The 14,056-nt window shown below is 41.0% G+C and overlaps 1 protein-coding gene across 1 annotated transcript in view; it reads left to right on the forward strand.

Annotated features, from left to right (window-relative positions):
• The window catches only part of Asrgl1 (asparaginase and isoaspartyl peptidase 1), a 52,410-nt gene that overhangs the window by 32,140 nt on the left and 6,214 nt on the right, over positions 1–14,056 (forward strand). The window contains exons 5-7 of the mRNA XM_041662188.1: positions 10,623–10,765; positions 11,251–11,408; positions 13,199–13,317. Of these exons, the coding sequence (XP_041518122.1) occupies positions 10,623–10,765; positions 11,251–11,408; positions 13,199–13,317 (420 nt within the window). The remainder of the gene's footprint in view (positions 1–10,622; positions 10,766–11,250; positions 11,409–13,198; positions 13,318–14,056) is intronic.

The following is a 14,056-nucleotide window of genomic DNA, read 5'->3' on the forward strand; positions in this document are numbered from 1 at the left end:
GATTTGTTTAGTGAATCACTTAAAGCACTGCCCGTTTGTCAAGCCTGACGACTCCACTGTTAACTGGAGCAGAATGACCTGGAGAGTTAGCTGAAACAATGGCCGTTGCCCTTAACAACCTGCGGGCTGCCACGATGCCGCGGTAAAATCCGGGTTTGCTTGCCAGCCCCACCTTGTGGTTTCTAGAGTTTAAAATGAAAATACGAACTGCACCTAAGCCCGTGCTGGCATCAGCCCACCACTGTCACCTCCTCTTCCATTCCCCTTGGTGCGGGAGGACCTTCTCCAGAAAGAGCCCTGCATCGAGTGCATGGTCTTCATTTTGTAGAAGCACAACTTAGCCATTTTTGTTGTTGTAACAAAGCATGTGTTTCCTATCATAGCTTAAAGAATATTACCTAAATTTTTTCTTTTTGGTTCTTGTCTAAAATTTTTAAATATATTTGGTTATGAATAAAATTTTGTGTGCTTCAAAGTATGTATCAAGTTTCAATGTTCTGTATAAATCATTGGAAAAATATGTAGGAAACCCAAACTGTGTTTCCTTTTCCACATTCATAGAACACTCTGGCCCTTTAACATTTAGCAGGGTTTTGTTTGGGTGTTTTATTTGGGGGGGGGGAGTTGTTTGTTTTGTTGTGGTTTTTTATTTGTACTTTACGAGTGTTTGCCTGCATATTTGTGTGTCTCATGCATGCCTGGTGCCCTCAGAAGTGAGAAGAAGGTGCTGGACCACCTGGAAATGGAGTTTCCAGACAGTTGTGAGCCACCATGTGGATGCTAGAAAATGAACCTGGGTTCTTTGGGAGAGCAGCCAGAGCTCTTAACCACAGAGTCGTCTCTCCAGCCTGAAGCAGGGCCTTTAGGACCACCAATTCTCTAAATCTCTGGATTCTATCAACTATTTTTTTCTACTTCAGTGGTTCTCAACCTATGGATCATGACCCTTAAAGGAGTCACATATCAGATATTTACGATTCATAACAGTAGCAAAATTACAGTTATAAAGTAGTAACAAAATAATTTTATGGTTGAGGGGGTAACTGCAACATAAGGAACTGTATTAAAGGATCGCTGCACTGGGAAGGTTGAGAACCACAGCTCTGCCTGGAGTTAGTATAGACTCAGCACACATTAAGGGCTCAGTTGCACAATCCTGCCTACATCAAACACTAATCACAGATATTGAGTCCCCAGTTAGTTACACCTTTACCTGTAGTCAGGTTTCTTCATCAGAATGGTTAAAGATGGAAGTTACAAAATAATCCCACACTAGCTCATAATTACATATAATAAAGGGTTATTTATTTAGGAGTAGATTCACAGATATCAGTCCTCTGCACAAACAGGGAATAAGAACCGAATCCAGAAGCCAGGAGAGAGCGAGCAAGCATGCACTTTACATCAGCATTTATAGTATAATAGACCACGCACAAGTAGGCTGGTATCTTCTTCTTTTTTTTTTTTTTTTTTTTTTTTTTGATTTTTCGAGACAGGGTTTCTCCGTAGCTTTTGGTTCCTGTCCTGGAACTAGCTCTTGTAGACCAGGCTGGCCTCGAGCTCACAGAGATCCGCCTGCCTCTGCCTCCCGAGTGCTGGGATTAAAGGCGTGCGCCACCACCGCAGGGCTAGGCTGGTATCTTAAAGACTACTGCTGAAGGAATTCCTCCAGCACCTCCCCTTTTGTTTAAATAAAAGAGTTCTAAGCCTAATACAAAACTATATATAATAAGAACAAATATCAAGTATAAAAATTAGGATTACAACCAGCATAAACAATATTAAGCAAGGAACATATGCTAAATATTTCAATAATCATTCTATCCTAAGGAGTCTAAGTCTTGTATAGGAAATGGCTTGGCTAAATCATAAGAGGAAAGTAACTACGACTATCTAATCTTCAGCCCCATCAAAGGCCTGGGAAGGGATATAGTATTACTTGAGTAAGCAGGAAGTGCAACCAAACAGCTTCCAAAATGTGCAGTAGATGTGACAGAGACAACTGCTACCTGGGCAGTCACCCAAAGTCTCATTTGCAATGTTGAGGCACCAACTTTGGCTAAGGCCTAGAGTAACTAACAGACCATTTTCCGAGGCAGGAAAATTTTCAGAATTGTCTTACCCTGTCTTGGCAAGTTTTGGCAGTCTTTTTTCTTGTATCCTGCTTGTCCTGTCCAGACATCATGCATTCTGGCAGTGGTCGAGGCATGGATGGTTCCTTGCCCAAAGGCCAATTTTGCCAAGAAGAAACAAGCTCCAGATACAATGTCTTTGGTGCTCAACATTCTCTCAGGAATAGATCGGTGCTACCAGGAGCAATCGTGTCTCACATCAACAGAACCCTAAGTTATTTAAATGCCATGTTCTACAGCTCTTTGAAGTGGTTGAAGATTGCCTATTTATGCATAATTCAATCTCTATGTATCTAAAGAACCTGATTAGTCTAACTATAAGTATGACAAATATGGATGACTATTGACCTATAATACTTAATACCTGTATAACTTAAAGACTAAGACTTCATATTAGAATATTAAACAATTTTTAAACAACTGTGCGGCAGTTGAGGACAATGACCTCAAAATGTAAACAGCATACAAGTATCTTGATCAGAGGTAGAAATGTATAATGCAATATGATAAATATATCCTAAAATTGTATCAATATACAAAATGTTGAAACAGAGGTAGAAACATGTATGCATACAGTCTGACAAAATAACTTTGCATAGATGTGCAAATATTGTAAACAGAAATAGGAATATATTCAATATAACAAATATAATTTGAACTTGTTTCAATATACAAGAATCTATACCAATGTAAATTGCCTATAAATAATAGCTCACAAGTATTCACTATTACTCACTATTAGTGTGAATAAGCTCACACTAATCTGCCTATTATCCCATCCAATATCTCTTTTTTTCCAAAGGGATCCCTGAGCCTACATAATTTCTACCCCAACCCCAAACCCTATACCAGTTATAATCAACCCCTAATTGATGTCCCTAACTCTGAGGACAAACTTTGTTGGAAGAGGAGATGTTGTCTTCTAGAATTATTTCCAGTTGTCATGGGGTTAATGTTCTTTCTATGGGATTCTGTAAAAGTAAAATGATAATTAAGTTTCAAGATTACTGTTTGGTATAACTGCAAATAGTCCCCAAATAGTTGATAGGGTTTTTCTGAGGTTCCTATTTGGAGTTCTGATCAGAACGTTGCAAAAAGACACTATTTCAGATAACCAAGTTAAAACCATCTTGAGCAGCTGGTACCCAAAACCAGTCTTAAAGTAGCACTATCAGCATCATGATGTCATATCAACTAGGGGAAGTCATTGTTGTGGAGCCCCATCTTCTTCCTGGAAACTTCAAAGATTACTGCAGAAAATCTACTGTTCATTGTGGAAAACTTAAACATTATTCTTATAGATATATATTCAACAAAAGATATGATATAGACAAAATAGGTATGGAGAAAAGTAAAATTTTTTTAAGATCTTTCTTCTTTCTGTCTCATATCAGATGACTCCTGACATGAGACAGAAACTATGAATTTTTCTTTTAACAACATGCTTGGATTTAGAGAAGGATAGCCATTGTCCAACTCCAAAGCCAGCTTTGATTTTTAAGTGAGTTATATTTCTACTGGGTATTAAATATTTAACAGAGAATGTATATATGAAATTTTCCCTGCAAATGACCTGTCCTCATAAGTCATTTTCCTCTTTAGGCATCCAAATGTCCAAGGTCTCATGACTTTTTGAAGATGTGTATTTTCCTGGAAAGACAAGAACATAACCCTGCCCCAACCCCTATGAGGTTTCCTTACCACCTATATGATTGTCACCTCTGTGGATGAGCTGTCATTTATCTGTCTCAAGGGGTTTCTCCTTTTCAGATCGAATGTTTATTAATTTTGATGTTATCGTAGCTTGCCTTCTCCTGTGGAAACAAGAGCAAAACCCCTTCCCCAACGTAACACATCTCCTGGTTTTCATTCTGAGGTCAACACATCCTTGAAATACATACACCAGATGATTTAATTCAAAAGTCTTTTCTATTATCCAATGTCTCTCTGCTGCCATTGTTCCTTTCTCACTAGCATTAAGAAAATTCAATGTTAATAAAGCATTATGTAATCTATTTCTGTAGGTATTTTCTATCCTTTCTGTTTATTTAACATGTTCTTTATAGTTTTATCTGATCTTTTCATAACTGCCTGACTTGTAGGGTTCTTTGGTATACCTGTAATATGTTTTATACTATAATAAGCAAAAAAACTTTCACTTTCTTAGACACATACGCTGGACCATTGTCTGTCTTTATTTGTGCAGGCTCCCCAAGAAGTTTCCTGATGGTATTGGGTTGCCTTGTCTGTCTTTTGTCGATCTACAGTCATTGGTCCAATGTCAACCTTTGCCACACCTCCTACATATTCCCGAAGGCTGAGACTGCCTATTTTTGTCATTTCCAGAGCAGACTTTATTCCTAGGAATTCCTTGTCTACAATCTCTTTTCAGATGTCCTATTCTACCACAATCAAAACATTTGGCATTTTGATGTCTCCTCATACCTTTGGAAATTGCTTCTCCTACACAAACCTCAGTATTATAGTCAAATGTCTCAACGTTCATTGTATTCAGGATCCATTCATCCATTACTGCTGATCTAACCTTTAAAGGCCCAAGTATCTTTTTGCATTTTAAGTTGGTATTTTCAAAAGCCAGAGATTCAATTAGTACACATCTAGCTTCTTGGTCTGCTACTCCTACTTGTGCAGCCTTTGTTAATCTTTGTAAAAAGTCACTAAAGGGTTCTCTCTGACCCTGTTTAACCCTAAAATATGACTCAACTCTCTTTCCTAGTTCCTGAATCCTGTCCCAAGCATTTAAAGCTACTGTGCTGCATAGGGACAAGGTGTGTTTGTCGTAGACAGCCTGGTCCTGAGGATCGGAGTAATGACCCTCACCAAGAATTTGATCATGGGAAGTCTCAAATCCTTTTACTTTTCCCTGTTGTTCTAAAATGTTTGCCTCTTCTTGACAATAATATTTCCATAGCAGCTGGAGTTCATTTTCTAGGACTTCTGAGATTAACTGAAGCCTGAAGCCAATTGTGTAGAGTAGCCTTATTGCTTGAAGCCCACTTTTTCACCATTTCCCTAACAAATGGTGAATGCAGGCCATAGGATACTATTGCTTGCTTAATTTCTTTTAGATTGCTCATACCTATAGGTTGCCATTATATTCTTTGACTACCTTAGGGTATTTTGTGCCAAATGGCTTCTCAGAGTATATTACCAGATAGGCAGCTAAAACTCTGGGTAAGTCATCCCGGACTCTGACACATACTGATGAGGCTAAATCCTGTCCTTGTACCTTTTCTCCCTGCTCATCAGTTTTAATAATTTCTTCAATCTTCAAATCTCTTTACTTTTGTAAAGTCTAAATCTCCTGTCCAGTGTTCTGTTCTAATGCCATCATTGATAATTCCAAGGAATAAAATTTGTCCAATAACAATAACATCTCATCCTTGGACATAATTTTGATGGCATGCATATTGCCTTCCTGGAGAGATATCTTACCATTAACCTATCATAACTTTTCAACAGATTCCGATGGTTAAATTCAACAGCACAAATTCTTTCAGATAATGTCTCAGCAGCCTTCAACATTGCTTGGATTTTGTCTGTCAAATTAATGTTAACCTTTTCAATCGTATTATTTTTTCAACTAGTTGTTCATTATTAGTCTGTAAAGACTGTATTATTTCTAAAACTGCCTCATTCTTGGCTCTGTTATCAAACCATTTTCTTAGTGATATAATATGAAAAACAGAACTAATTCCCAAAATCAGATAAATGGATGTATAAGGAAAATCACATAAGCCTTGCAGCAGGAAAAATGGCAAGCGAGGGGGAAGCATGCAAAGGCCACATAGTAGCTCTGCTGTGACTGTGATGAGGTTTGGCAAAACCACTTAGAAGGTGAAAGCAAGCCAGGCGGGCACAGGTGGGAGACCTTCTGGGTCATGGACCTTTTGGGTCTTTTTTGGCCTATATCCGTAGGTGTGGAGTTGGGATTCATGGCTGCCAGATGAAAATGGAAATTACAAAATAATCCCACATTAGCTCAGAATTGCGTATAACAAAGGATTTTATTTTTCAGGGGTAGACTCACAGATCACAGTCCTCTACACAAACAGGGAACAGAAACTGAGTTCAGATGCCGGGAGAGAAAGAGCAAGCACATGCTTTACATCAGAATTTATAGTATAAGAGGCCATGTTCAAGTGTGCTGGTATCTTAAAGGCTATTGGCTATAGGAATTCCTACAGAAGATGGTCAGCTCCCTAATAGTGACTTGAAGACTGATTAATTATAAAAGATTGGCCGATAACTTAGGCTTGTTTCTCACTTGCTCTTATAATTTAAATTAACCCATATCTTTTGATCTTCATTCTCTTATGTTGCTTGGCTACCTATACTTTGTATTGCCCATTCTGCTTGCTTGCATCCTCTAGCATTTCCTAGCAACTCGTCCTTCTTCTCAGTGTCCTCTGGAAATCTTTCCTAGCTATTGAGCTTTCATTTTTTCATTAAACCAATCAGAGTGACAGTTCTTCACGTGTACAAAAAGATTATTCCACAACATTTACCTATTGTGGCTACAAACTGGGCTTCCTATATTGCCCTGCTCAGGTTCAGTCATTTTCTATGATGACTTAAAAATTCAGAGAAATTATTACTTGCATTTGCTCATTTGTTATAAAGTAAATAATGAAGAATAATAATGATCAGCCAAGCCAGACATGGTGGCACACACATTTAGTCCCAGCATACAGGAAGCAGAGGCAAGTGTATCTCTGTGAATTCAAGGCCAACCTAGTCTACATAGTAAGTTCCAGGACAGCCAGGACTGTGTAAAGAGACCCTGTCTCAAAACGAAACAAAAACAGATCCCAGCCACACAAGAGGGAATGTGGTACAAGGCCTGGTTTCTGACACTTAGCACATATCTACCGTGGCTGAACTGAAATTCTGCCACTGTGTCTGCAGCTTTCCTGCTTGTTACCACATTCAAATAGACAATTGTGTGTTGGGGTGGGGTGTTAAGTGACCAATGAGTGAAGAAGGGGATTTCACACTCTAGAGGCATGGTCCTTCCTGAGCAAAAGTCCTGGTGGGCTGGGCTGGGCACTGGGGGTGCTATAATGCATACTGTCACAAAGAAGGGAGATCTTTAGTGGCCAGGCTGCCGCTTCTTGTCTACCTAATTTAGATGTGGTCGGATCTACTCTGGCACCTATGTGTTTTATCATTAGAAGATTATAATGATGCCAAGGTCACATGGAGTATCAGTATGATGTCCAGCTGGTCTTAAGAGCCACCACATCAGTGTGCAGGAATATGTAATGACATCTGGGGGTATGTGATCAGCTGATGGGACAGGCCAGTGACTTGAGGGCTCAGACTGGTTCAGTCCTACAAATTCAGGACCTGGTCTCCACACAGCATCCCATGTGCCTGCCAGAGCAGCTGGTAAAATCCAGGGAACATATTTACCAACTTCTGATCAAGGAGCAGACTGCCTGTGTGTCTGCTAAACGTGTTTCCCCCTATTATAAGGTGTCATAAGTTACTTGTATATTCTAGACAGAAATCTTTTATTACATACATTAGTTTGGTTTGTAAAATTTTATCTCTCGGGTGGGCCAAAGATAAGTTGTAACCGCACTGCCTTTCAATGAGTCCACTTAGAAAATTTGCATTTTATACAACTGCTGATAGGTTAAGAGCTTACATCCGCTATTATGTTTTGGGGTCTATTTACCCTCATTTTTCTTTTTGTTCTTTCTTCCTCTAAGTTATTTGAACATCGATTTTAGAAATTTATTTTGCTTTATCGATAGTAATGAATATATATCTTTGCATATCATTTTAAGAGTTTGCTCTGGAGACTGATATTGATATATGTATCAACTGTCTAATAATATACACATCTTACCAATGGAGGCAAAATGCAGAGACCTTACCTCTATGCTCAGCTGGTGCTAATTTAAGTTTCAACTTCCAGTTGTTTTCAGTTTTCTTTTCTGTATACATTGAGAACAGTTTCAGTATCTTGTTACTTTTTGCAACAACCAACAACATAAACCAAGAAACCATGGAGGAGAAGGCAAGTCCACTGTATTTGCCCAAATTTTCACTCTCTCTGCAGCTGGTTCTTCTCTCTCTCTCTTGGTTTTGCAGGATTCCTCCTCTTTTTGTTGCCTCTCTGCTCCAAGGCCTCTTATAGCCATCCTTCCAGGTTAGGTCCACTGGCACCAGACTGTTTTCCTCCATCTGTATTACATGGTACACCGCCATACATGCAGCAAAACACCCACACATATAAAATAAATAAATTTCAAAAACAAAGGAAAAAACTGGGGATGGCTCCCCAGATAAAGTGCTCAATTGTGAGAACCTAAATTTGGATCCCCAGAACTCACACAAGTCCACAGTAGACCACATCTGTAATCCTAGCACTCCTGCAGCACCACGGGAGGTGAAGACAGGAGAATTGGCAGCTGCTCATGTGCCAAACAGCCATGTGTGTACAGCGGTGAACACTCGATCCTGTCTAAAACAAGATGGAAGGTGGTTCCCTTGGCCTCCACGGCTATACCATGATACACAACACCAGCACTCCTAAGAACACAGATGATGATCTTTATTAACTGACTAGCGTTCACACTCCCTGTGGCACCAGGAGAGAGCACTGGAATGCAGTGAGTTGGTGACTACCTATAAACCAACCTCAGAAAGGGTCAACCTTTCAGGCACTGTGACCGTGAGCTTCCCAGCCTGCAGATTGAGAATTAACTTTCCATTGTGTAAGCAGCCTAGTCTGGAGTATCTTGTTACAGAGCAGTACAGTCCTGGTTTCATAAGCACAAAGGATGGGCGCTTTGTTAGACACGGAATTCTGATTTGGTAGTTCTTTTCTTTCAGCTCTTGGAAAATGCTGTACCTCTTTCTGGCCTCCATAGTTTCTGCTGAGAAATCCTGTGCTATTATATTTGGTTTTCCTCTATAAGTAAGGTGTCATTTCTTTCTTGCTACGTTCAAGACTGTTTTTCCAGTGAGTGGGATTGAAGCCTTGCAAAGCACTCTACCATCCCTGGCTTCTCAAGATGTTTTTATATTGATTATGATGTCTTACTGTGAATATCTCCGGATTTAATAGTATTGGGGATTTGTTCAGCCTCTTGAATTTGTACATTTAGACCATTTGTCAGTTGTAGACAATTTTCAATCATCATGTCCTTGAATGCTTTTCAGACCTAGGCTTTTCCTGCCCTTTAGGGACTCGAGTGAATTAGGTGTTAGACCTTTTGTTAGGCCACCTCACCCAGCTGACCCCTATCTACTTTGTACCATTTGTTCAGTGTGGACAATATCTTTATTCTTTCTCTTGAGTCAACTATTCTTTTTATTAATTCATACCAATTACTCAGATTAATAAAGTTTTCTGTATCATTTGCTTATGATGCAATACTACTGATTTTTCTATATTTACTTAATCTATTTGGTTGCTATGAAAAGAAACAAAGACTAGGTTGCTTTTATAACCGACTTTTATTTTGTTATCATTATTACTGTGCGTGTGTGAGAGTGTGCATGTGTGTGAGTGTGCAAATGGGTGCACATGGACAATTTCCAGAAGACAGTTCTCCTTCCACTGTGGGTTCTAGGAATGGAGCTTGGTTCCTCTGGCTTCCATGGAAAATGCTTTCAGCTGATGAGTCATCTTGCCTGCCCCTGGATTGCTTTTAAACTGAAATTTGGGGTTGTTGGTTTTTTAACTTTTAGTAGCATATGGTAATTAAACATTTTAATAATTTACTCCCTCATTACCCTTTCTCTTCCCCCTCCAACTTTTCCTAATCTTCTTTTTTTTGCAAACTAGTCTCCTGCCCTCTGTTTTTATATCCTTTAGTCTTTATATTTTGGGTTGTTTCAGGGGACAAGCTCTCACAGGGCAGCTCAAGCTGGCCTAAACTCACTGTGTAACCCAGGCTGGCTTCTAGCATATAGTCTCTTGTGTCTGTTTCCTGAGTGCCAAGGTTACATGAGATTACACATATATGCTGCCCACCAGCCCACAATGTATCTCCTATATAATGTAGAATGTATTGGCCAGGCCATTCAGTGGTATGAGTCAGTATGAATAAAGAGATCAAAATACTTATTGGTGACCAGCTACAGAGAGAGACACTTGGGCTCTCACCATAAAGTATGATATAGGCTATAGGATTTTATAGATTGTCTTTATTGGATTGAGAAAATTCCTTCATATGAGACCAGCATTAATCTATGCATGAGGGTGGATCCCCATGACCTAATTATCTTCCATTAGGCCCTACCTCTTAAAGGTTCTGCTACCTCAATGCTATTGTCCTGGAGACCTGTGGGAGACAAACTGAGTCCAAACCAATAGGTACCAAGTCAAATGTGTTTCCACCATGTTCCTCTAGCAGTAGAACAAAAGATGGGTTGAAAGAGGTAAGTCGATGGAACTTCTAAGTCTTTTATAAATTTTCACTTTTGCTTTTCAACTTCTTCTTGGTTTAGGTTGTGGGTCTGTCCTGAATGTAAAAGGTGACGTTGAGATGGATGCTAGTATCATGGATGGGAGGGACCTGTCTGCAGGAGCAGTGTCTGCCGTGCGCTGTATCGCAAATCCCACTAAGCTTGCACGGCTTGTTATGGAAAAGGTACGTGCGATGGATGCAGGGCTTCCTGAGAAGCTGCTCCTGCTGCACTTCTGGGGTGAACGGGCCAGGTTGTGAGCAGTGCTGGAGCTCGCTGTTCCAAACACGCACAGGAAACACACATAGTGCCGTTGGACTGTCGCAGGTCAGCCACTGCGTTAGTCCTGTATGATAACTAATAACTGTGTGATGCATGCTGACTTTGTAATCTCCTGGCCTTCCTTAAGTCAGCTGGGGACAGATCATTTAACTAGAGCTCACCAAAGCTCTGAGGTTGACTGCCAACACAGAAGAAAAGGGAGAATACAGTTCAACTTTCACTTTGGGGCCTTTTAATGCTAAAAAATAGTTATTATTTCCCCATAATAGAACAGGCATACACATATATATATAATTGTTATTAATTATTTTATAATTAATTATATTTATAATTATTTTATAATTTATACTTTAAAAAAGCTTCTTTCTCCCTTCCCACGCTGATTTAGACACCTCATTGCTTTCTGACTGGCCATGGTGCAGAGAAATTTGCAGCAGACATGGGGATTCCGGAGACTCCTTTAGAAAAACTGATAACGGAGAGAAGCAAGAAGCACCTGGAAAAAGAGAAGCTTGAGAAGGGGGCCCAGAAAGCTGACTGCCCTAAGTAAGTTCCAGATGCCACCCAGACTTCCAGAGCCGAAGAGGTGGGGAGTTTGGCCGTGTCCCCTCACCTGTGTTCCCTGAGTGATCCAAACTCTGTGGAGGGAAGGCAGCTCCCCTTCATCGTAACTTCACCCTCACTTATTCCTCCTGTGCCGTGAAGCAGAAGGTTGCCAGCCAGGCTTCATGGCACACATGATCCCAGCCATCGGGAGACAGAGGCAAGAGGACAGGTTTTAAGACAGTCTAAGCTGTAGAGTGAGGCCCTAGCTCCAAAATTAGAAATAATTCAGTAGAACCCAGGAGCTCACAGGAGAGTAGAGTTCAGTCTCATAACACTGCAAAGTTGCTAGAGTTTACCAGGCATCACCCTTCAAATAACCTAGGCAGACTGCATTTATTCAAATACATATTATATGTTACATATATAATAGATCATGTATTATATCTATTAAATTATAATTTATAATTTTTATAATTAATTTATGCCCCCTTTTCCTAAAGAATTGGTTTTGACGGGTCTAAGACAGAGAGGCCAGGCATGTATAATGTGCGAATCTCTGAGATAACTCTGATGCCTTTCCAGGTTATGGGATTGAAGATGTTAACATACTATTATTCTCTCACTTACTCTCAGAAAGGATCATGCTATTCAGCTCATGCCAGGCCTGGAATTTGCAATCCTCCTGCCTCAGCCTCCCAGGCACTAGGACCTGAGGCTCTAATCTCTGTGGACTAGAGTCAGTGGAATGTGGCTGCTAAGCAGTGCTTCGTGTTCATTTTCAAAGCTGTCTTCCTATTGCTTTCTGAAAGTTGTGTGTGAGCTGAGAGTGTGGTTCAGCGGGAGAGCATTGCCTAGTGTGCACAAAACCCTGTGCTCAATGCCCAGCACTAAGAACAAAGCACCTCGAGCCGTCCATCCGCACCAGCCAGCACTGCTCTTAGATATAAATGTGTGGCCCCTTACCCTGGACCTTGCAATTTAGAGAGGTCAGACAGTTTATCACAGAATGCGTTGGCCACTTCGTCACTCAGCATTGGCCCAGCATGACTTCCCGTGGCCTCTGTCCTTGTCACTCACACTCTGCAGCCTCAAGGAAGGAAAAGCTTTTCTGCCTGTCATGCTGTCCCCTCCTGGAAGCAAAGGCTTCCTGAGCCCAAAGTCTGGGCTGTGCCATTGTTGACATCAGAAATGAACACTTTGGAGGAAGTTTGTATCTGGGAAGATACAAACAGCAGACTCAGGTGGAAAGTTATCTACAAAGTGGCTTGTATCATACTTGCACCGAAGCATGTTCCCTCACAGGGGCAACAGTCCACTTCTTTGCCGCCACGCGTTTCAGTGTAAGCTTCTGAAGGGACTCATGAATTAGAGCCATCTCTCCAAGAGTTAAATGTGTGTATGTGTCCACCTCAATAAGAAGCACTTAGGCCATTGAAATCTTTCTGGTAGCCACATAAAACAGTAAAAGAAACATATAAAATGAATAATTTTTTTTGTTAAGAGTCTACTAGCTGGCCTGGAACGCACTATGTATACCAAGCTGACCTCAGATTCACAGATTCCCCTGCCTCTACCTCCTGAGTTCTGGGATAGATGGACTCTTTACAGTAGAGATTTAATGTACCAGGTAGAAATTGGCCTGCTGGTGGCATGTAGAATAAGCAACAAATGTTCCTTGAGCCTAGAATGTTACCATGTAATGTTTGAATTTAAGTGAGTCTAAGTTCCAGTCTCACTTGGGGACCGTTCCTCATCTTTACTCTCTTCCTTTTTGTGCTTATTTTTGGCAGAAACTCGGGAACCGTGGGTGCTGTTGCCTTGGACTGCAAAGGAAATTTGGCCTATGCCACCTCTACTGGAGGGATTGTCAATAAAATGGTCGGCAGAGTTGGAGACTCACCTTGCATAGGTAGGGCTGAGAGGTAGCTCATGCTCCACCCTTGCCTCCCATGTCCTCAGATTCTCATCCTTTTCTGTGTCATCAGCTCCTGGAAGTGGCTGTTGGGTTGGTGGAGGTTGTTGGGGACCGCTGCTTTGGGGTGTTCACATCTAACAAGCACATTGGTTTCCCCTGGATTACATTTCAGGGACATGTTGGGAAAGAAAGTGGAGGTAAGGATTCTGCAGTCATACCTGTCTTCTCTGTAGCCCCAGTTTCAGGGTCCTCGGGTCGCTTGCAGAAGGCTGAACACATACTACCTCTTCCCAGGCATGAGTCACGTTAACAATAAAAGTTAAAAACTGGAAAATTTGGGCTGAAGAGATGGCCCAGGGGAAAATACCTGCTGTGTGTGTATGAGGACCTGAGTTCAGATCCCCAGCACCCAGGTAAAAGGGCTAGTGCAGCAGTGTGCATCTGTAACCCAGCACTGGGAGAGGCAGAAATGTGTGGATCCCCAGAGCTTCCTAGCCGGCTAGGGAGCTAAACCATCAAGCTCTGGAGTCCGTGAGTGGTGAGAGATCCCATCTCTGAAAATAAGGTGGAGAGAGATCAAGGAAGATGATGGAAATCTACCTCTGCCCTCCACATGTGTACCTGTGTATGCACACACCGTGCACACACCCATGTACACAGAGAACTTCATATCTCCAGGTACTGCATGTGAGTAGCACACTCCACTCCTGTAGACTGAAATGCCCTCATAGCA

This window comes from Microtus oregoni, unplaced genomic scaffold (assembly GCF_018167655.1).
Source record: "Microtus oregoni isolate MIOR12 unplaced genomic scaffold, Mior012 000012F_ref0000307, whole genome shotgun sequence".
Classification (NCBI taxonomy): domain Eukaryota; kingdom Metazoa; phylum Chordata; class Mammalia; order Rodentia; family Cricetidae; genus Microtus; species Microtus oregoni.